This window comes from Drosophila innubila, chromosome X (assembly GCF_004354385.1).
Source record: "Drosophila innubila isolate TH190305 chromosome X, UK_Dinn_1.0, whole genome shotgun sequence".
NCBI classification, from domain to species: Eukaryota; Metazoa; Arthropoda; class Insecta; order Diptera; family Drosophilidae; genus Drosophila; species Drosophila innubila.
The window spans coordinates 26,799,725-26,821,126 of record NC_047626.1 but is presented as its reverse complement, the minus strand read 5'-3'; the positions used below and the strand labels follow the sequence as shown (position 1 = coordinate 26,821,126).

The 21,402-nt window shown below is 34.5% G+C and overlaps 3 protein-coding genes and 1 long non-coding RNA gene across 7 annotated transcripts; 3 read left to right on the top strand and 1 right to left on the bottom strand.

Moving 5' to 3' along the window:
* The first annotated feature begins 100 nt into the window (after positions 1-100).
* LOC117791623 lies at positions 101-782 on the top strand. The gene is made up of 2 exons (XR_004618080.1): positions 101-398; positions 455-782. It is a non-coding gene; the product is annotated as an uncharacterized LOC117791623 (long non-coding RNA).
* A 404-nt stretch (positions 783-1,186) lies between these two features.
* On the bottom strand, positions 1,187-13,331 carry LOC117793754 (1-acyl-sn-glycerol-3-phosphate acyltransferase alpha). Of its 4 annotated transcripts, none has more exons than XM_034634148.1 (4): positions 13,172-13,331; positions 10,448-10,822; positions 3,362-3,495; positions 1,187-3,297 (listed from the first exon to the last, which is right to left on the bottom strand). In XM_034634148.1, exons 2-4 carry the CDS (start codon positions 10,627-10,629, stop codon positions 2,612-2,614), a joined length of 1,002 nt encoding a protein of 333 aa, XP_034490039.1. In that variant the 5' UTR covers positions 10,630-10,822; positions 13,172-13,331; the 3' UTR covers positions 1,187-2,611. The 4 variants fall into 4 exon arrangements, with proteins under 4 accessions (XP_034490039.1, XP_034490054.1, XP_034490062.1 ...); XM_034634163.1 differs by having other exon boundaries at positions 13,289-13,311; XM_034634171.1 differs by lacking the exon at positions 13,172-13,331 and adding an exon at positions 12,995-13,099.
* LOC117793784 lies at positions 3,870-4,620 on the top strand. Its single transcript, XM_034634183.1, has one exon. It carries the CDS (start codon positions 3,954-3,956, stop codon positions 4,380-4,382), a length of 429 nt encoding a protein of 142 aa, XP_034490074.1. The 5' UTR covers positions 3,870-3,953; the 3' UTR covers positions 4,383-4,620.
* A 2,266-nt stretch (positions 13,332-15,597) lies between the features above and the next one.
* On the top strand, positions 15,598-19,824 carry LOC117793747 (multifunctional protein ADE2). Its single transcript, XM_034634140.1, has 5 exons — positions 15,598-15,820; positions 15,888-16,091; positions 17,444-17,588; positions 18,804-18,916; positions 18,987-19,824. Exons 1-5 carry the CDS (start codon positions 15,799-15,801, stop codon positions 19,787-19,789), a joined length of 1,287 nt encoding a protein of 428 aa, XP_034490031.1. The 5' UTR covers positions 15,598-15,798; the 3' UTR covers positions 19,790-19,824.
* Positions 19,825-21,402: the final 1,578 nt, after the last annotated feature.

The following is a 21,402-nucleotide window of genomic DNA, read 5'->3' as shown; positions in this document are numbered from 1 at the left end:
GGCTTTGGCGATCTGAATTCAACTACCTGAACGAATAATACTGAGCATATTCTCATTCAAACGAGAACATTCAAGCGTATCACTACAATTTTCACAAATTTTATAAATATATACTACATTTTACATTTTTACAATTTTTTTAAAACATGAGTATTCGTACATCCAAGTTGATTAGTCGCCACATTTTAAAGGCTATAGCAATCCTAGAAGGCCCACGCCGAAAATTCATTCCTGTTGCAGAAGTAGCAAAGCAAATAAAAATACAGTTCCGAAGACATCCACATCTACTAGACAATGAGGATATGCTACTTCGATCCCTTGCGTACTTAACTTCTCGTGGATTTATTGTTTTTCGAAAATCGCGTAATCATTCGTACTTGACAGCACGCAGCAATTTGGTAAGTGAGAAATTTTATATAGTATTAATTTACCTTATCAATTGAAAATACTTTAGCGAGCTCAAAAATTACCAAAAATAAACTCATTAAGATGCTGCAGATGTGGAAAAAGTGTGACCGGAACTAATGCAGAAATACGGGAAAACACAAATACGCTAATCAATAACTTGTTGGATATTTTAAACTATTTAATAAGCGACATGCATATAAATTCAAATGATTCAATGGATTCACCTGATTCAATGGATTTGGTTTTACCTGATTCATCGGTTTCACCTGAATGAAAAAAATGGCAAGCGCATTGCTTTTTTTTGGCATATGTGCAATACATTGTTGTATACAAATAAAGAGCTGTTGCTTAAAAGCAAACAGTGCGAGCATGAACCACAAGAGAGTTGAGCTAAGCGAGTAGTGTGTAAAATTCTCGCTACTCGCTATGCTTCTGCTCTTTGTTTTGCTTTAAAGATCAAGCGAGTAACGACACAAGACACTAAAAGGCTCATAGTCCGAGCACTAAGCAAATAACCTATAGAGAACCCACCCGCACAAAATGCCACTGGTAAAATTTACTATGGACCTGAAGAAAACTGGATGGGGATGAATTTTCTATAGGTTATTTGCTGAGTGGTCTGAGTTGCTTATAAATGGGTGAGCTTCCGCAGTACATCTGCAGTCTAGATTTTAGAACCGTAGGGAGTTCGATGCCGAAGCAAAACATTAAAGCTATAAATTTTAACACATTCCACATTTATGTCAAGTTGAACTTAATCGATTGAAACACAAATTGGTATTAGCAAAAAAAGGTGTATTTAATATTAGTATTTTATTTTTTAGATTTGTTTTTAAAATAAACCGCAACTGAGCGTGCCTTTTTCTCACTCTATCTCTCTCTATGTGAGTTTGTTGTCTATTCATCTCCGTCTGTCTCGAGTCGTATTTACAACATTGAGTTTAAAACATTATTATTAGGATATACTTATACTGGATTACAATACATAAATAGATGTCATTTTAATCTCAATAATTCATTAATTCATTTAAAATTACCAGAAAATAAACACAAAAAAAATTATTATAATAATGCTATGTAAAAGTAATATTTAAGTTTATATTAAAAAATAATACAAATAAAAAATATAACATCGGCAGGCCAAGTTAATAAAGCGCTCTTCAAAATGTTCTTGAGGCTAAGATAATGCCACATTTATTTTGTCGGCTATATACAAACAATATTGAGCGCATTTCGGAGAACGCTATCAAAACTGGGTATGTTGGACCCCTCTAACCAATTGTTAGAGTATGTTCACATAACTTTGGTTACAAGTTAACATTTTTCTTTACTTAATTTTTCATAGTTTTTTGGTTTTTCTTTTCGTTTTTACGTTTTTGGTATGTCTAAGTAAAAAAAATACGATATTTTTTGCCATTTCTTGTGTGTTGTGTTGAAAAAATTCGTTAGAAATGTTTTCGCTAAGACATAGATTATTGTTCGTATGTAATTTTAGTTATAGCTTTATGTGCTGTATATTATTATATTATGCATAAGATAAACACTATGCAACAAAATGAACACGTACATAATTTAGGAAACAATTTTAAATACTTTTATGAAATGGAAAAATTCATATAAAGCTTGCTTATGCATACATATCTCTTGATAAGTTCGATAATACTAGAAGAGATTGTATTCAAAACAAACTAGTGGAAGTCAAAAACTTGTATTAAACTCAGGAGATCATAAGTAACTCCCATGAGGATTTTGAGAGATATATTTGCTAATGTAACCCGGCGTTGCAAATCCTTTTATAGTTGATTTAATGATAAAGTTAAGTTAAGTTGAAGTACAATCAGAATTTTCTTTCATAATTCACTGAAAAAGTTCTCACGCTTTAAAATGGGATTATAGGTTGAACAAGCAGTTTCCTCAGCCCTTTTCCAACCAAGAGAATGCAATTGGTTACAAATTAGTAAAGATAGCTTAGAAAAGACAAACAATTTGAAGGAAAGGATCGGAATAGCTAATAAAATAAACCTTGTTGCATAGTGTGCTTTAAGAGCTTTGTCTACATTTTGTTTTTGGTATGTTTTTGCTGTGTTTTGCTTTTGTTTTTTTGCTGTTGCCTACGAATTAAGTCTCGACAGTCGACACGTGCATGTCATAAGAGGTTAAGGTGCTATTTAGTCCTGGCTGTGTCCAGGTAAGTCGTGTCTGTCTACAGTGTCTTGAGCATGGTCGCTTTGCTGGCTGCGCTGCTCTTGTATGTCTCATACGAGGCGGCAGCGGCAGCGGCACCGACATGCAACTGTGCATAGCCCGCCGAACTGTTTGCCACAGCAGCAACAGCGGCCACAGCATCTGCGGCACCGTTAACAACCGCCGGCGGTTTCGGAGGCGTTTTATGGGGCTTGTAACGTTGCAACATCTCGGCGGATGTCAACTTAAATGTTTCGGTCATCTGAGCGCGCACACGTTCCATTAACGTATCGATATCATCTTTGGTTAATCCCTCGGTGCTGATCGGCGGCAATGTGGTAATTACAATGCGTCCCGCATTCAATATCTTTTTCTTATCGTTGAGGAATGAGCAATAGGAGCTGAAGACAACCGGCAAAATGGGTATCTGCTGGTCGATGGCCATATGAAAGGCGCCCTTTTTAAATGGATGCAATTCGCCGGTATTGCGACGTGTTCCCTCCGGAAATACCCATAACTTGATGCGTTGCTTCTTGATCCGACGATTCACAGCATTCAATGTTTCTCGTGCCTTCTCCCCACGCACACGATCAATGAATATCAAGCCGGCCAACCAAGCAGCCAATCCAAAGGGCCAGGCATAAAATAGTTCACGCTTGGCAACCACCGTGCACTTGTTCATCACATGCCATATGTTGAACATGCCTGAAATTAAAAGACTACTGATAAATACGACTCCTAAAAATGTTTTATAATTTTATTGTTTTACCCAGCACATCCAGCGAGCTCTGATGATTGGCCACTATGATGCAGGCCTGATCTTTCTCCAGATGCTCCTTGCCCCGCAACTCCCAGCGAAGTCCAATTAATGTTGTCACCCGATGACACCAGGTGCTCGCCCACCTGGAAAACATGTACATGTAGCATTAAGCAGGGAATCAAACAGAAACATACGTTGGTTCGGTTAAGGTCCGTCCCTAAACAACAATATCGGTAAAAGATAAAAGTTAAAACTTGAGGTTTAAGACTTTGAAATTTTGAAAAACACAAGCGGACACCCTTTACATTTATTTAAATGCAGAATTAATCCATGATCAAAATGATATTCCGCTTCAAAATCGACCCAGTTTTGACAAAGTTATAAAACCTATCTATTCGATATATCGCAGTGCCCTTAAGATAATAAACTTCCAGAGTATCAAAAGGCAGTAGGCCTGCTGTCAAGTAAGTAGATCATTTAACAGAATACAATTCGAATAAAAACAAAAGAAATTTAATTATCAAGATGAATAACAAAGAAAATCTATCTATTCATGATGATCCACACTACAAAATACCTTTACCTTTAACGCTTTAACAGCATGCCGACAACTTGGGAGCGCTCGATAACCATTAAACACTCAAACAAAAGTCGACTATTTCCTGATGATGGAAAAGAGAAGCGTCCGCTTTTCATAGCCTCATTCGAAAGAAAAACGGAACCAGCAGGAATCAGTTTATTAATGGGCTGGGAATACGGTCGACAATGGCTTAAAGAACGCGATGAATTTCTCCGACAAACGGGAAACTCGCGGAGACGTTTCATTGAGAACGATTACAATTGGTGGCTGAAGAAACGCCAATTTGTCCTCGAACGCCGCAAGTTCAACACGCGGCAACAACCGAATGTGGCAAAACCAAATCACAATCTGAGCGCCTTTGCTGAGGCAAAGAAAACGCGTGCTGACACGAGTGGGACGAGTGGCACGAGTGGAAATTTAACATGCCACAAAAAGTGTTGCAAGTGCTAAAAATATACATATATATTTTTTGGCACTAAGAAATTGTCGAAATTGATCGCGTTGCAACTGTTTAGTGGATTTAACGAGTGTTACCCCAAAACTAAATTATGACAGTTTATCGCTTGGCATTATCCAACACTGACCCTGAGCGCTTGACAACATCACATAACCCCACACAGTTTCAGCTTATCAATCAGTGAATTCCAAGTACAAATTCAAAAATATACTTTGATAAATTATCTACAACATTCTTGACTTTCTTGAATAGGGGAAAGTGCACTGGGAAATATGTAAGAACGCTCTATTCGGGAGTGCACGACTACAAAATACCCTGCGTGCTGGCACTTAGAAACCCTAACATGCACATATGAAGTGGGGCAAAAAGAAATGTATTGTTTCTATCATACTTTCACACCAGTAATATATATCAACAGAAATAATATATTCACATCTATATAAAGTGTATATTATAAACGATTATCATATAATTATCAGTGACGATGTTTGAATATATTTACGAAATGTTCTAAGTTATCGCCGTCAACGATATTTTATAAAAACACTATCATTATTTTCTGAAGTATTATTTTTTATTACGATCACTAATTCAAACTTCTTTAATACGAACGCCTGAATAATAAATATAAATATAAGATATAATTTTTCTTTTTGTTTTAAGATTTGTGGCCATTTTTAATTAAAATTCGAAATTCTTCTCTTATAATAATTTTAAACAAATATACCCATTATTTACCATTTTCAAAGGGTATTAAAAGGGAAGATAGGGGTCGGACGGCGACTTTGATTACCTTAGCATATGGTGGCAGGTGACACGTGCGCGCAATTTTCAATTAATTGTGCAACAACCCCAAAAAAGGGGGGCTCACAACAAGGTAGCCATATGGTCAGACTTGGACAGAGAGAGAGAACTAAGGGGAATGAAACTATTGCAGCTAAAGTGACTGTTTAATTTGTTCGTTCAACTCAAGGGACATGTGACAGCTAAAAGACAGACAATCGATTTAATCATTCAGCTAATGATACTCAAACCGCTAAAAAAAAAAAAAAAAACTATGATTACAAATATTACAGTTAAACGTGGAAATGTTATCAAATAAAGAATACTCATTATCCTGACTAATAGCTAGCATCCAATCATAAATAAATGTAAAGTTTATAAATGATATATTCTGTATGAGCATTAGAGTGCATCGATTTATATGTGCCAAAAAATATTGACAAATGTTACCCCATATTCGTAATCTACGGACAATTTAAAGATGTTTTTACCAGGAAACCATAATTCTAAACTCAATTCCTAGTCCACGCTTTTTGATTTGAAAAACGTGTTTTTTGATATTTTTATCATGAATTATTACCATATCTTTAGTATCCTGACAAGATTGGTATCAAAACTCGTGTTATGACCAGGACTTCCAAAGACAAAGACAAATTATCTTTAAAACATAGTTTTCGTCCTTGCAAGGATTAAAAACACAAAATTTTTTAACTCAAAAACTCTTCGTAAAAAAACATCTTAGAATTGACTGTAGATTACGAATATGGGGTACCATTTTTTTCGAAAAAGTCGATGCTCCCTAATGAGCATACATAAAGAAACACGTTAAGGTTATGTATAGGTTATACATATTCAATATAAACATATAGTCTATACTAAATATATAAAATTGTTTATGGCATAACTTTAACGTGCATTAAGCGAAAATTGAAGACAATACGAGTATCTTTAAAATTTATTTTGTTAATGAATGTTATTAATCTATCTGCGTATTGATGAATTTTAAGGCACCATACACAATTCAATAAATAAATTCGCAGAGTTTTGCGTTTTCAGTTCCAACACGAATGTTTGCTTCCCAATTTATTATTTTTTCTTATGTCTTTTAATCGAAAAGGTCGATTGTCTTCGTCTTTTTTTATTTAATAAGGAATGTACAAAAAAAAAGCTGAACACATCTAAAAGCAAATTTCTCCCATTGTAAGCTCTCGATATGCAATATGCCGTTGGAAAGCTTGATCAATTGAAGAAGAATTTGACATTTCTCGCTTCCTCTTTTTGCTTGTAGTTTTCCGATGGCTCGAATCAAAAAGGAAATACGCAATTAAATTGTGCACAATTACAGTACTGATAATGAATTTTCGTATAGAAAATTAGCTAAACGCTTTCAAGTTAGTAAACATTTTTCACTTAAAAGAGGTTCAGTACTGTTAAAGAATATGTATTTTGGCCGGCTGCACAGGCAGTCCTGAACGAAAATGCAAGTCGGCAAGTCGAAAAGTCGTTAAAAAGTTGTGCAAAACATAAAAAAATTCGCGCAAAAAGAGAAGCTTAATATTTTTCCAAAATATTTTGCTTATTAAAAAAGTTTATGAATCTTTTTCCTATATCCTATTCCTAAAGCAGATTAAGATTTGATTTCGGTTTGGTTTAAGCAAATCTAAATCAGTATCAGGAACGTTCCTTTTTGCACACTGATTTGATTTTGATTTGGAGAGTTAAAAAAAAAAGGCGCAAAAACACAAATTGACAAAGGAAGGTGTGAAAACTATTTTTCGAACTCTTAGGGTTACCTCACTTTTCGTATTTTTTTTTATTTTGTCTGGCCACATTTTGTTTGGAGCAGCTTTGAACAGCTGATCGGCAAAACCAAATCTGAATCTGTTTCAGGAATACCGCCAATATGTAAAAAGAAAAAATTCTATTGATTAATAACTTCTGAACTACAAATGAAACAAAGTGTGCAGTTTCTTTTCGGTACATTTCCAACTAAATTGTTAAAATTCGTACTTTTTTCATGTTTTTAATTACATTCATACATTCATTAAATTAAATACATTTTACGGGGCTGTAGAATTGGCCGTATTCATACATATAAGTTTGCAGATAATTTTTCCGGCCCTAAACAAAGCTTAAGCAGTTTTTCCGATAATGTCGAAGACCTCAAAGTACAACAACAAATGTGTGACAAAATGTGGCACCTGCACAACACGAACCTTACCTCAACTTGGCCAATTGGCATTAGCGTGCACACAGGCAAAGCAAAGTCAGTCCAAAACCTTCTCTCACCCCGCTACAGACTACAACAGGGTCGACACGTGTCAACCACTGCACCACCACTGCACCACCAACCGTCGCGACGTCCTTCAATGTTTACAGCAAATATTTAGGTACAATGCATGTGAGTCGCGGTCTACAAACAGAATACTTAAGAGGTAATCAATTCCAATAACACACTAACCAGACAATTTTCAGGTGTTCAAAAGTTACATTGGTTTTTCATGAACTGCTTCAATATTGATGATTAAATAACTTAACCATGAGGATACAAGGTATCATACACAAAGGGTTTGTAGAAATTGAAGAGAATTTGGAGTTGCTAATGTAAGTGGCTTAAGGAAATAGGAATAAGAGACAAAAAGGAGTAACAAGAAGGAATATATCAGCTTGTTCATTTTATAAAAAAAAAGTCAAGTATTTTTTGACAATCGCTTCACCGCAATTATAATTTTCGATCGCGAGTACGTTAAAGCAGTTTAAAAGAAAATAGGTATCCTTAATTCTCATTTTTTGAGTTAAGAAAAGCGACTTTTTATTCTTTTCGAAAAATATTTATTTATTCATCAATATCCACCAATAAGTAATTAAGAGCATTTATCATTCGGTTATAGATATTGCTAGCAAGGCTGCAAACTGGTTTTAAAACGAACCGAGCTGAACCGGTTCGGTTCGGGCTTTTAAGCAATCCGAACCGAATCATGAGCCGAAACTTTAATACTATATACTCCGTGAACCCGAACCTGAACCGAACCAATTTCTTAAATAAAAGGTTCGGTTCGAAAAAAAAATATTTACATACTTTTTATAAGTGATGTAAAAATATCGAAATATCGACGACTCGATATTTGCGAAAGTGAATCTATCGAGTTCATTAAATCGATTTCCATGAATACATCGAAAATTTACTGGAGTTTGTTCATTTTAAAAATAGTTTTTTTTGCGTGAAACTTAACCAAGGCTCGAACCACAACCTTGGGCTTAAAAGGTACACCGGTTTGCGAACCAAACCTCAGTCTTGCTCTATGGTTCAAACCATCGATCCGAACCTTCACCAAAATTTTGGTGGTTTGCAGCCTTGATTGCTAGTATCTTAGATTAGGGGAAAATTTAATTTTCAATTCCAAAACGTAAACGAAATTTTTTTGTTTTGTGTGGAAAAAGTTATGTTTAGTTCAATTTTTCCTTTAACGGAGTCGACTCGGTCTAAAGGTTAATTTTGACTAGCGTAATCAAAGCAATAAGTTGATCGACTTCAAGTTTTATATATGTACAATTTGATAAGCAATCAAAGTTAGTCAAATAGAGAGGCTACCCTTGAAATGCGGTTACAAATAACTTATAAGATTTAACTTGGCTAACAACAACAAGACGCTGCTGGCAAACAAAGCAGAATCATAACACGAACCGAGGGCCTATCGATTTCTCAAATATCAAACGGAAAAATAAAAAATAAACATCGCCCGACAAATACTTTAGGAGAGTACGTGCAAACATTTATATGGTTAACAAGGGGTATAGATAAGTTGCGGTCTAGTATAATTATGAAGTTTATGAATTGTTTTGAATGATTTCGAGTGGGTTCATTTAATTATTGCTATATTTATATTTTTATAGCACACTTTGTTTTTCTTTCTATACCCTTGCAGTGAGTATCATAAACTTCTCACAAAATATGTCACGCAAAGTATATATTTATATATATATATATACTAATGTATATATTAGTGATGTAAATCCTAACTTTAGATCGAGTTTTATATCGAAATAGAAAATCGCCAAAAATAAGTATCGAGTTGTCGATATTTCGGAAAATAGTAGATCAAGTTGCAATTATCGAGTTTTAAAAGAAAAAAAAATTTTTTTACTTGAAAACGCTATTGTAATCACAAAATACAAGCGTACTTTTATTTGAAATCCCATTTTTCTTGCATCGTTTTTATGTTTTATTCAAAATTTGGCAATTTGGTAGCACGGTTGCCACACTTATCGTTTTTTCGCCAAAACTGGCTCTTTTTTTCCCGTTTTTTTTTTTGTAAAGAAATGGGTAGTTTTCATGAAATTGGCTCTTTTTAAGTGAAATTTTTTTAAACATTTTTTTGGCGCTTTTTTATTTTATTAGGTGGCAACCGTGTTGGGTAGGTTATTTATTACAGTCGTTCAACAAAAATTTAACGACCAAACTCAATTCTACAAATTAACTACGATGAACAATCCCCTGTGAGTTCTTGATTTTTCATGGAAATCGCTTCAATCAACTCGACAGATGGTCAAAAAAAATCATCGAGTTGAAGTTCTCGAAAATCACTTCCGCGAAATTCGAGTTGTCGATATTTCAATACATTTTTACATCACTAATATATATTCTTTAACAGCACGACGAACAGAGTCGATATAAACATGCCCGCCTGTTTCTATGCAAACTATACCCATAGTTTTAAAACTATGTTGACTAAACTCGGTTGAGGTCCGTGTTTTTGTCGCAAACAACTGCAATGGATCACTATACATATAGGTGTGATAGGATCGATCGGTCGAATATCAACCTTTAGTATAAAAACTTTGGTATTTATTAAGATATGTTAGCCAAACTCAAAGATTGTCTAATTGGCATTATCTTAAACGGCTCGAAAAAATTTAATTTAAATCCGACTACTACATCTATATAGCTGCCATAGAAAAGATTTTTTGAAAATCAAACTTTATGAATAACAAACTCTCAGAGTGTATATTATTAATTGCTTTATAAATTTCAAAACAATTTTGTTTGAAATCGGACTACCATATCAATCATATAGCTGGCAAATGAACGATTGGTGAAAATTTTAATATTTATTTATATTTTATATTTTTTATTTTTCTTTAACACATTTATTACTATATATTAAAACATTTATAAAAATATACAGCGCACTGAAAGTGTATTAAATCTTCGGCGCACCGAAGAAAAATCTTTGTTCTTATTTTGTCTTTATTTGTCGTTGGTTTGGATACTTACAGTAAATTGCGGACATCACAGGGCCGTATGAGAAAAGCCGGTATTAAAATGATCGCGTTGAACGATACGATCCCATAATAGATGAGAAATTTAAAATAATAGCGAAATATGTGATTCGTCTCGTACAGGAAGGGCAGCATCAGCAGCACAAACAATCCCAACAGTTCGATGTACGAGCCCATTGTGATGATTGCTTGGCTTTAAATGTTATTCTTTGCTTTCTTTCCGTTTCCTTTGCTCTCGTTTTCTCCTTTTCCCCTTTCACTTCACACTTCCTCTGCCGTTGCTTCTGCTGGCGGCGGCGCGACGCTTAAGGCAGAACGGTGCAGTCTTCTCGTATTTATTTATTTGTTTTAAATCTTTTTCTTATTTCAGCTGCAATGAAGCAAAACAACAACAACAAAGTTAAATAGTATGCTGCAGTTCACCGTTATGTTATGCCAGTACCACAACCTCTGGCAAGCACTGTTCCATTCTGATTGTTGTCACATTTAAGTGGACACCAATGTCTCTCTCATCCTCTCCATCTCTCTCGCTCTCTCTGTGCCTATGTGGGTGTGTGCGTGTGTGTGGGTTAGTGTGGAGGAGTGAGTGAAGTAGATACATTCATATGCTTGCACGGTGTATGTTTTGCCCTGCTGCATTACCATGATTATCTGGCGATTTCAACAACTACAACAACAACTCATGTGCAAAACACAACACAATAAAAAGTCAAGAAATGTTCATACATACATTTTATGGGGGCGACATAATTGAGAATTGTATTAATTGGAATACCCTTAATGACGGCGTGTCAATTGACTTTATGATGCGATAACACAATATCGGGGGTTTCCTTTTGAACTCTTAAGGCTTTGATTAACAGCCGATTGTAAATGTTAATGGTTATGATTATTACACCATATTGCGATATTAATTCGAAACAAAAACAAAGCAATATTCAACTGTCGCTATGCACTTTTTGTTTGATTGTTTTACTATCGATGTCATTTTAAACTTTTGCTTTTACATTCGAAAATTCAAAGAAAAAAATAAATTAATAGAAGATTTAGTAATATACAAGTTATGTTAACGAATCTAAATTCTGGAAGGATGCATGTTACGAAGGTTTTTTTTTAACTAGCGCAATTTAAACAGCAAAACATAAAATAAATATAAAAAAAAAACTCTTTTAAGCTGGGAATATCAAGTCAAAGTCGAAAAAGAAATATGTTAATCAATTTTAACATAATAATAGGATAAGAGTAAAATTAATTCAATAAAAGCCACAAGCGAAACCAGTTCCACAGAAAGTTTTAGTAGAGTAGACAAATTATTTCTAATAACTTTTGACATTATTCAGAGATTGTATTAAGTTAAAAAAAAAAATTATCATGAAACATTTTATTTTTTTTTTAATTTCCGCTTTTTTTAAATATATTTATATTTCTTTATATTTAATTTTTAAATTTTGTATTACACAAATAATAAAAAAAAAAATTTGTATTTTTAATAATTATAACATAACTGTATAACCAAAATTGGATATAAGTTTTTTTTTTTAATTTATATTAAACAATAAAAACAGTAAAAATAAATTGCATTTTTGGGTTATAATTAAAATTTAAAAAATAAAAATAATAATAATAAATAAATATTATTATTATTATGCCAACAGAAAGTGTGGAAGGCATAAGCGTTTCCATTAACAGAAATTTGTGAGTGCCCCAAAATGTATGCAATGAGATATTGCGAATTTACAACGAAAAAAGGAACTGGAGAACCGACCCAGAATGAGATGGACTTAAGGGAGCAGGCGAAAGGAAGAGCACTTGCATATTTACATAGCAAGGCAGATGCTGTTGTACAATTTATGAGCAATGTGTGAATTTGTTTGCGCCTTCTTGACGCCGGCTAAGGCGATGATAACCTCCCACCACACCACCAACCACTCCTCCACCGACAACAACGAAATACAATCCTATGTCGAATCTTAAAATTCATATTTGTGTATGCCTCTCACGCGTCTTGCATACATACAAACATACATACATACGTATGTACATGCATACCAGGATAACTGAAAACCGAAAATTTGGCGTCGCTCTGCAATATGCATCTGCTCTCTCATAAGAGCAAGAACAACAACAAAGCAGGGGTTGCATTAAGCACAACAACACAAAAGGCAATACACACACACACACAAAGATTGAGAGAGCCAGCGAGAGAGAGAGAGAGAGCGCGCGTGCTAAGGATTACAACCACAACAAATAAAAATAATAATTCAGAGCGACACCGAAGAAAAATAATAATTAGCAATTAATTGTGCTCTTCTTGTTGTTTTTGTGTGTGTGTTTTTTTTTTATTATATTAATTCGCATTTGTTTTGCCTCCGTCGTTTATGTTGCTATTGTTGTAATTGCGACAGCTTCTTTATGCTGCGCTCAGCACAATGCGACGTCGGCGGCTCTGCCGGGAGACAACACGCAAACAAACACACACACACACTCACGCACAGATCAAACACACACAGAATTAACTAAAGCATTTTTAATATAATAATACAATTGACAGACAACAACAACAAAGCGCGAGACAAGCTTGACGACGACGCATCAAATTTAGTTCAACTGAAAAGTCCAACAGAAAAGCATGCAGCGTTTTTTCTTCTGATTTCTTTATTCTTTGGTATTTTTTTTTATTTTGGTTTTTTTTTGCTTCTAAAATAATAAAAGGGATTACGTTTTTGCTTGATGCGACGCCGCTGCGCTTGACGGTGTTCAACGGCAGCAACGGCGACGACGACCGGGCGCCGTTAAAACGTAGAGCGCGAAAAATGTTGACAAGAATTTCCGTTACCGACGTGCTTGCACTGCGACGGCAAAAAAAAACAACAACAATTCTTAACTATATTTATACTTAACAGAGCGTTCATTTTTAACATTAATGCAAACATTTTACTCAATATGCACTGTTAAAAGTAACACTTAACGAATGTTAATACAACTTTTACTCACTTAACGAAAGTACTTGTCACAGCTACAGTAATGCATCGACTTGACGAAAAACGTAAGCATCGATAACTTCTTATCGACTCTGTAGTTGTGCATTGGTTGTTGTCCATGCTAAATGCGGTTGGGCCTTGGCGCGAAATTGAAAATAAGCCCAAACAAATTGTTAATGATGGAAAAAAATAAGAATGACCAGTTTATTTCATTTGCACAACAAGAAACTCTTATTAAAATAACATTAAATTGTATGCAAAATTAGTAATTTCAAAAGACATACACATAAATCTGTGTGCAACATTCTTGGCAGATAAAGAAAGCTTTTGCTACTTGTCCAATAACTTAGCTGTCTTTCCGCTTGCGTGCACTTGGCAACCAGCGGAAAACCTCTCCCATCCCAATAATGACAATTGCCTGACATGCGGAAAACGTGTAGCTTTTGATGTCGGGCAAAAAAAAAACAAATACACAAATATTTTTGTTTACATTCATGTACGCATGTGTGTGTGTGTGTAAAATGATGACGCTCACATAATCTGGATTGATCTCTGGGACAGAAATCATATTACAAATGCCGGACATCAATATTTGAAAATAAACTGCAGTATGAAAAGGTTTACACTGGAAAGTAATTCAATCTTAATGTTTGCAAGGCATTCGTTATAGTTAAAACACATATTCTACGTTTATACGTAGCATTTCATGAATTCTTGATCTCCTAAAATCATGAAATTACATAGAGCTTTATAAAAATAAAGTCAGAGTTCATAAAAAACATTCGCTTAATCAAACAAATAGTGTATTTCTTCTTCTCTCCAATTAAATTTATCGCGCACAGTAAAGAGAAAAATTCGCAGTTTAAAAGAAAAACAAATAATACGCAAGAATGACGACCATTGAATACTCTTCCAATCACTTGTGCTGTCACTTTGTCGACGCAATCGTCTGTGTTTTTGCTCATGGTCAGACAGTCAACAGTTGTTAGCCAGATTAACTTTATTTGTTGCATTTTGCAAGTTAAGCACCGCTTTATTATTATATACATATATGTTACATATACATTTAAAACATGATTCAGATTTAACGCTGTGCCAAACGGCATGTCAAAGTCATGTGGTACGTTTTGCTTGTGCGCTGTCTCGTTCTCTCCCACTCTAAGAGCACGATTGCCCTTGTTGGTACACTTTTACCAAAACTGGTACATTTATCTTATTGGTTGGTACATTGGATCACTTTTTTTTGAGCGATACTTTTTCCTATTCTGTTTACATTTTGCTTATTAAATTTATTTCTTCTCGATGCAGAAAATAGGTTTTCTGATTAAAACTCCAAATTGGAAATTTTTAAAATCCATAAGTAAGTAAAACCAAAAATTAATGATGCTGTACTTTGCGTTTGGTTAAATTTTTACGCAAAGTACAAATTTGAAAGTTAAGGTAGGTACTCACTAAATTTTGTGAGGAGCGAATAAAAACAAGTGATAAATTTGGACGCTCAGCGACGAAAATTAGTGTGACCAACGCAGCACCAAAAAGTAACCAAACGTTGAATGGTCACATTGGTGCGTCAGCTGTGCTTTGCTTACATTTAATAAAGCGACAAACTTGAAAAATAAATACAATTGAAAGTTTTTAAGTTTGGGAGTCGGGATTGTTAGCATATGCCCTATGCTGAAGGAAGAAGAGGACGACGAACGCAGGCCGAGCGCATATTGGGTCAATCTATGAAAATTGCATCGAAATGCTATTTTTATTTAAGTCATATAGGATCGGGTACTTCTTCACTTCTTTTATCAACTTTATCTTCTCCTCCGTTGTAAAAAAGTCCAAACGTCCTTTTTTCATTTGTTTGTGCGTCCACAACAAACAGCTGATATTTATCTAATGAGAAAATGTATCTTTCTTTAGCATGCATAAATATATTGTACACTTTATTCCAAAAATGGTACACTTTTCTATAAAATATGTTACGATATATTTTCAGTAAGTGGCAACCTTGTCTCAGAGTAGGCGATCGTTGCCTTTGCCTACGCACGTGTGTTCGTCGCCTTATGTCTGTGTGCATGAGCTTGTGTGCTTTCATGTGTGTGTGTGTGTGTTTTTTTTTTTGTGTACGAGATAAGCAAGCCGAAAACAAGCATAATAAAACACATAAAGTCGTTCGCAGCGCGTTCGCTGTCACACAGTTGGCTTGGAGCTTGACTTCGATGCAGACGACGACGACGACAACGAGTGGAAAATTAATTGGCGAATATTGAGCACAAAGCGTAACGCGCAACACGTGAGACTTGCAATTGAAAACTGCTTGCTTGCCGCAATTCAAGTTAATTTCAAGCAAACAACAATAATAAACAGATAAACAATGGCAACCACAACGACATCAAGTAAGTGCTATTGATCAGATCAGAACAGATCAAATCAATTCAAACACTGCATTAACGCCATCTACAGTTGAGGGCTACAAGCTCGGCAAGGTGATCATCGAGGGCAAAACGAAGCAAGTCTACAATCTGCCCGAACATCCCGGCCTATGTCTGTTGTTAAGCAAGGATCGCATTACAGCCGGCGACGGTGTTAAGGCTCACGATTTGGCCGGCAAGGCTGAAATCTCAAATACCACAAATGGCCAAGTCTTTCGTCTGCTCAACGAAGCGGGTAAGTTTAAAAACAAAAACATATTTAAATTTACTGTAAAAGTCTATTAGTCTGAGGCAACTCCAAACCAAAAAAAAAAAAAACAAAAAAAAACAAAAATTACATTAGGGTTTCAACTAATTTTTTTTTTAATCTTTGAAATTTCTATACAAAGTTGCCTATTTTTGTTGTTGATTTGTGCAACTTTTCACCTTACAGCTCGTTTACCAACACTGATTTGGTCACACGGTCACAAGTAGCTTCTTAATAGAGATGTTTAACTTCATTCTAGAGGTGTTGGGGAGTTTAAATAGAGGACCATAGGCAAAAAATTTTTTTTTTTAACATTTTTTAAACAAAAATTTTGCCTGCGCCGCTTTTTTTTCTCGGTAACACACCCACTTCATGAACAAAAAAATCTTATAAATGCTTCTCCATTGGTCTTCCAACTTCTTTTGGAATTGGAGCTTGGCCAAATATTCAATATAATTATATTTTTTCATTATATTATTTTTCGATTGAGATTTTTCCAAATAAAGCTCACAAATCCATTATGTACTTGGTAAACTGGCCAAAAAATCGACAAGTCAAACGAAACTAGTGCTGGTAAACGGCCCGTAGTAGTTCCGTGTTGCACAAAACAACAAAAAAAATAGTATGGAAACTTTAAAGATTTAAATAAAAAAAACTAGTTGAGACCCCAATCTATTTTTTTTTTTGGCTAAATTCATGATAAATCGGTCTATATTTGGGTTTTTTTTTTTTTTTTGATTTGGGGTATAGTATAAAGTATAGAAACAATGAAATTCATTTGCACTTTTCTTTTGTCTAAACATTTACTTAACTTACTGTATATATACAATATATACGAGAAAATATCCATCTTTTTCTATGCAAACTAGTCTCTCAATTTTTAAAACTACATATGTATTTTGATAAGCCTTGGTAAAGGTCCTTTTTTTGTAAAAGATAGTACAAATGTATTTCGTAATCGAACGGTTTGGATTACTAAATCATATATATATATAAAAAAATAATAATAATAGATCGAAAATTGCATTTATGTATAAGCCACTTTATTTCTTAAGATATGTCAGAAAAAGTCGCAGTTAGTGTATTTGGTATTGTCTCCTATATTCTGTACAAATTTGGTTAAAATCAGACTACTATTAACATTTTGCTAAAGAAACTCTTGTTTTTCGAATTATTTTAACTAAATTGAATTAAAGATTAGTCTTGCTTTATATTAAAATTAATGCAAGGGTAACACATTTTGGGTGCTGCGAATTTTTCATTCTACTTACAATATAATCCCACTTACTTTAATGATTATTATAATAATCTCTTCGATTGTATTTTCTCTTGACTGTCAGGTGTACGCACCGCCTACGTGAAACATTGTGGCCCAAAGGCGTTCATAGCCCGCAAATGCCAGATGATACCAATTGAATGGGTTACACGTCGCCTGGCAACCGGATCTTTTCTCAAGCGCAACGTGGGCGTACCAGAGGGTTACAGGTCAGTAGCATCCCGTTGGGGTTATCTCACCGTTAACTGCATGCGCCACACAGTTCGCTGCAATAGCCGCTTATCAATGCAGCTAACGTCAGTGAACAGTGTTCCTTCCCTCTTTCCATCTACTTCTTCTTCTCCCTCTCCTGCTTCAACCTCCATACTACCCCACATAGACCCCATCAACAGACCGACAGATGCTGTGGTAAACAAATTCAACCACAATCGAGGTCGACGGTCGCCCCGTTGCCCTGATAAGCGATGCACCGAAGCGCGGCAATAACATTGTGAAAATTCATAGATGGCTTAACAGATTCGCAATATTCATTTTGTGGAAAACAACTTTCAATTCCAACTAAGGTTAACCTTCCATTAACGCCCAAGTGCTGTTTATGAGCTTAATTCGAAGAAATCAATGAGTTCCACGTTTATTCCGAGAGTTTTTCTTATTATTATTATTAATTTTTTTTAAAATAGATTTTCTTTATAAGTTATTTGTCTTTATCAAACACTTATCTTGTGGAAAGCACCGAAGTGTTATAAATATAATGAGTTTATTGTATTCAAGTATTTTTCCAAATTTTTATTTAAATCCTTTTTATCGGAAACTATTTATTTTATTGTTTTTAAAAAAATTCGATTACCATTAAATATTGATTTTTTACAACACCAATTCTAATTTTCAAACTGTTATACATATTCAGAAAGCGAATCCAACAAAAAATCTCCAAATCTCCATAAATTTTTGGAAGATTTTCGGTTGGCTTCGATTTCGAGAGTTTTTAACTTTTTTTTTTTGTAAATTTTTCATGTTTCTTTTCTGAATTTCCTATAAAGTTGGTATAGTGTAAAGTGTTTTCCTAGGGACAGAGGAATTACTTAGTTAATCTGAAAGTTCTTTTGGAGAACCTTAAAGTTTTTTCGACAAAAATAATTATTTAAGTTTCTAAATCATATTTTTCGAGCAATTCAAGTTGTTTTTTTTAATTAGTATGCTGTATATAGCGCATCATAATTTATGTAATATTCAGAGAAATTTGAAAAAAAGTTTTAAGAATATTTCAATTATTTTGATTAAAATTTATAAAGTGTTATAATTTTTATGAGAACAAGAAATTTGTGTAAGGGATGTGAAACTTTATCGTCGATGTGTAATATTATATACTATGTTAAAGTTAAAGCGGTAATTAAATAATCTAAATCTTTCTCGGCTTTTAACAGATTCTCGCCACCAAAACAGGAGACCTTCTTCAAGGACGACGCCAATCACGATCCCCAGTGGAGCGATGAGCAAATCATTTCGGCCAAATTCGAGCTGAATGGCCTGCTGATTGGTAAGAGGAATAAAACTGAAGAAATTTGTTGTGAAATTGAATGCAAGAGTGAAAATTCTTCCTTTTACAGGTCAAGATGAGGTGGACATAATGAGACGGATGACATTGCTGGTATTTGAGGTATTGGAGAGGGCGTGGCAAACGAAGAACTGTGCGTTGATCGACATGAAGGTGGAGTACGGTGTGGACGAAGATGGCAATATTATTCTGGCCGATATTATAGACTCTGATTCATGGCGTCTTTGGCCAGCCGGAGATAAGCGTTTGATGGTCGATAAGCAGGTCTATCGCAATCTAACATCGGTTACCTCCACCGATCTGGATACGGTGAAGCGTAACTTTATCTGGGTATCAGAGCAGCTGGCGGATATTGTTCCACGCAAGGATCATTTGGTTGTTATCCTCATGGGCAGCGCATCGGATACGTCGCACAGCGAAAAGATCGCAAGCAGCTGTCGTTCCCTTGGCCTCAACGTCGAGCTGAGAGTTAGTTCCGCCCACAAGTGTCCCGAGGAGACATTGCGCATTGTCCGCGAATATGAATCTGTCATGAGCAATCTAATCTTTATCGCTGTCGCTGGTCGTTCCAATGGACTTGGTCCCGTCGTCTCAGGCAGCACAAACTATCCGGTTATCAATTGTCCACCCGTTAAGTCCGACAACATGCAGGTCGATGTCTGGTCCAGTCTCAATGTGCCATCGGGTCTTGGCTGTTCCACAGTCCTTTATCCTGAGGGAGCTGCTCTGCATGCCGCAACTATTCTAGGTCTTAGCAACTTTATGGTCTGGTCGAAATTGCGCGTCAAGCAGCTCAACAACTTTGTAACCCTCAAGAAGGCCGACAAGGAACTCCGAGGCGTTCGAAATGTCTGAATCAAAAAATAACTAACATTTCCACTTTTGCCATTTATCTTTTTTTTTTCAACTATTTTTCCTTTCCTTTTCAAACATGTAAATGTATAATTTTTTTTGTATGTGTAACAGTTTATTTTTTTTTGCATAAATACATTATTATTATTCTTGTGAAAATTAGAAATGTATTTTTAATTGATCTCATATGAGCGGTTTGCGTTTTGGATAAAAGGCAATCATTTCTATAGCATACTTTTAGGCCATGCTCATAAAATGCAGTTAATCATTAACACCTAACACGACGCCTATTTAATGTAATAATTTAAGTTCAGTGAGTAACAAATTATTTTTCTCTTATTTTCCCAGAACTTTTTTAGGTCAAAAATTGTACAAAACAAGACGCACAACAAAAACAATTTTTTGTATTCAAAATTATATGTAGACTTAAAAGGTCAATGATATAAATTTGAAAATGTATATGAATATGATATATTAAACTTTTAGAAAACGTAATGCTTTTTAAGATCGGTTGTGACGTTCTCGAGGAATTATAAAAAATGCAAGCTCATCTCTCAAAACACGGTTAAAAAAAAAATACAAATAAATAAAAAATGGTCTATATGTTTAAAAAGTATTTTCTCAACCTGGGGATCCACATTTTACAGAAAAAGTATGTTTCTTGAAAAGTAGAAGAGATCTTTAATTTTAAATTTGTCAAGACTGGTAAAAGTTGAAAATAAATCAACGTTTAGACAAAACGGTTAAAGCAAGCAGACTTAAATTATCACAGTAGTGCTGAGAGGCCGTATTGAAAATGCGACAAAAACTCCTGTTCGAACCCACTATGAACATAAGGGTGCATCGATTTGTATGGGCACAAAGAAATTGAAAAATGGTAACCGGAATTCGTCATCTACGGTCAATTCTAAGATGTTTTCAACCAAGAAATCATAGTTCTAAAATCAATTCCTACTCCCAGCTTTTTGAATTATTAGCATATATTTATTGTCTTTATTCCGACCCTAAAAATATTTATTTTTAAACTCTTCTTAGGAACAGTACTTTCAAAATTTCATAGAATCATTTGTCCTTAAAACACAATTTTCGTCCAACCAAGGACTAAAAACACAAAATTTTTCAACTCAAAAAGTAGGGACTAGGAACGTATTTGAATTGACCGTTAATTTGGGTTACCATTTTTTGTGAAAAAAAAGAATCCTTCAATTTTACAACGCTTCACAACTCTATTATGAACAGAAAGTCTAAAATTTTCGAGATGAAATCTATCGAAAATGTAATGAAGAATGTAAAAGTCGAACTTTGCAAGAAAAAGTTGAAATTCCCAAATTAATAAATATAAGACTCACAATTGAATCAATTGATGAAAATTATCAAAATTAGCCACAAAATTTATTTACAGTCAAATTGTCCAATCAAATATTAATATCTTATTCAAAAAAATCCAAATTTTAAATCTACGCTTCTTACTATGTGATTACAATTTATTCTTATATAACTTTCGGAAAACTGATATAAATTGAAGTATGGACTATAAGTAAACTATTTCACTGGAATTTATGTGTGCTCATTATACAATTTTCTTATTAAACGATATGCCACATCATTCTATACAG

Bases quoted from the DNA above. Each gene is read 5' to 3' on its own strand.
- LOC117793784 (XM_034634183.1), top strand. From the start codon at position 3,954: ATGCCGACAACTTGGGAGCGCTCGATAACCATTAAACACTCAAACAAA.
- LOC117793747 (XM_034634140.1), top strand. From the start codon at position 15,799: ATGGCAACCACAACGACATCAA. The intron at 15,821-15,887 runs GTAAGTGCTATT...CGCCATCTACAG, and splicing joins GGCAACCACAACGACATCAA to TTGAGGGCTACAAGCTCGGC. The intron at 17,589-18,803 runs GTCAGTAGCATC...GGCTTTTAACAG, and splicing joins GGCGTACCAGAGGGTTACAG to ATTCTCGCCACCAAAACAGG.
- LOC117793754 (XM_034634148.1), bottom strand. From the start codon at position 10,629: ATGGGCTCGTACATCGAACTGTTGGGATTGTTTGTGCTGCTGATGCTG. The intron at 3,496-10,447 runs GTAAGTATCCAA...CATGTTTTCCAG, and splicing joins TGTGATGTCCGCAATTTACT to GTGGGCGAGCACCTGGTGTC. The intron at 3,298-3,361 runs GTAAAACAATAA...TTTTAATTTCAG, and splicing joins GAGCTCGCTGGATGTGCTGG to GCATGTTCAACATATGGCAT.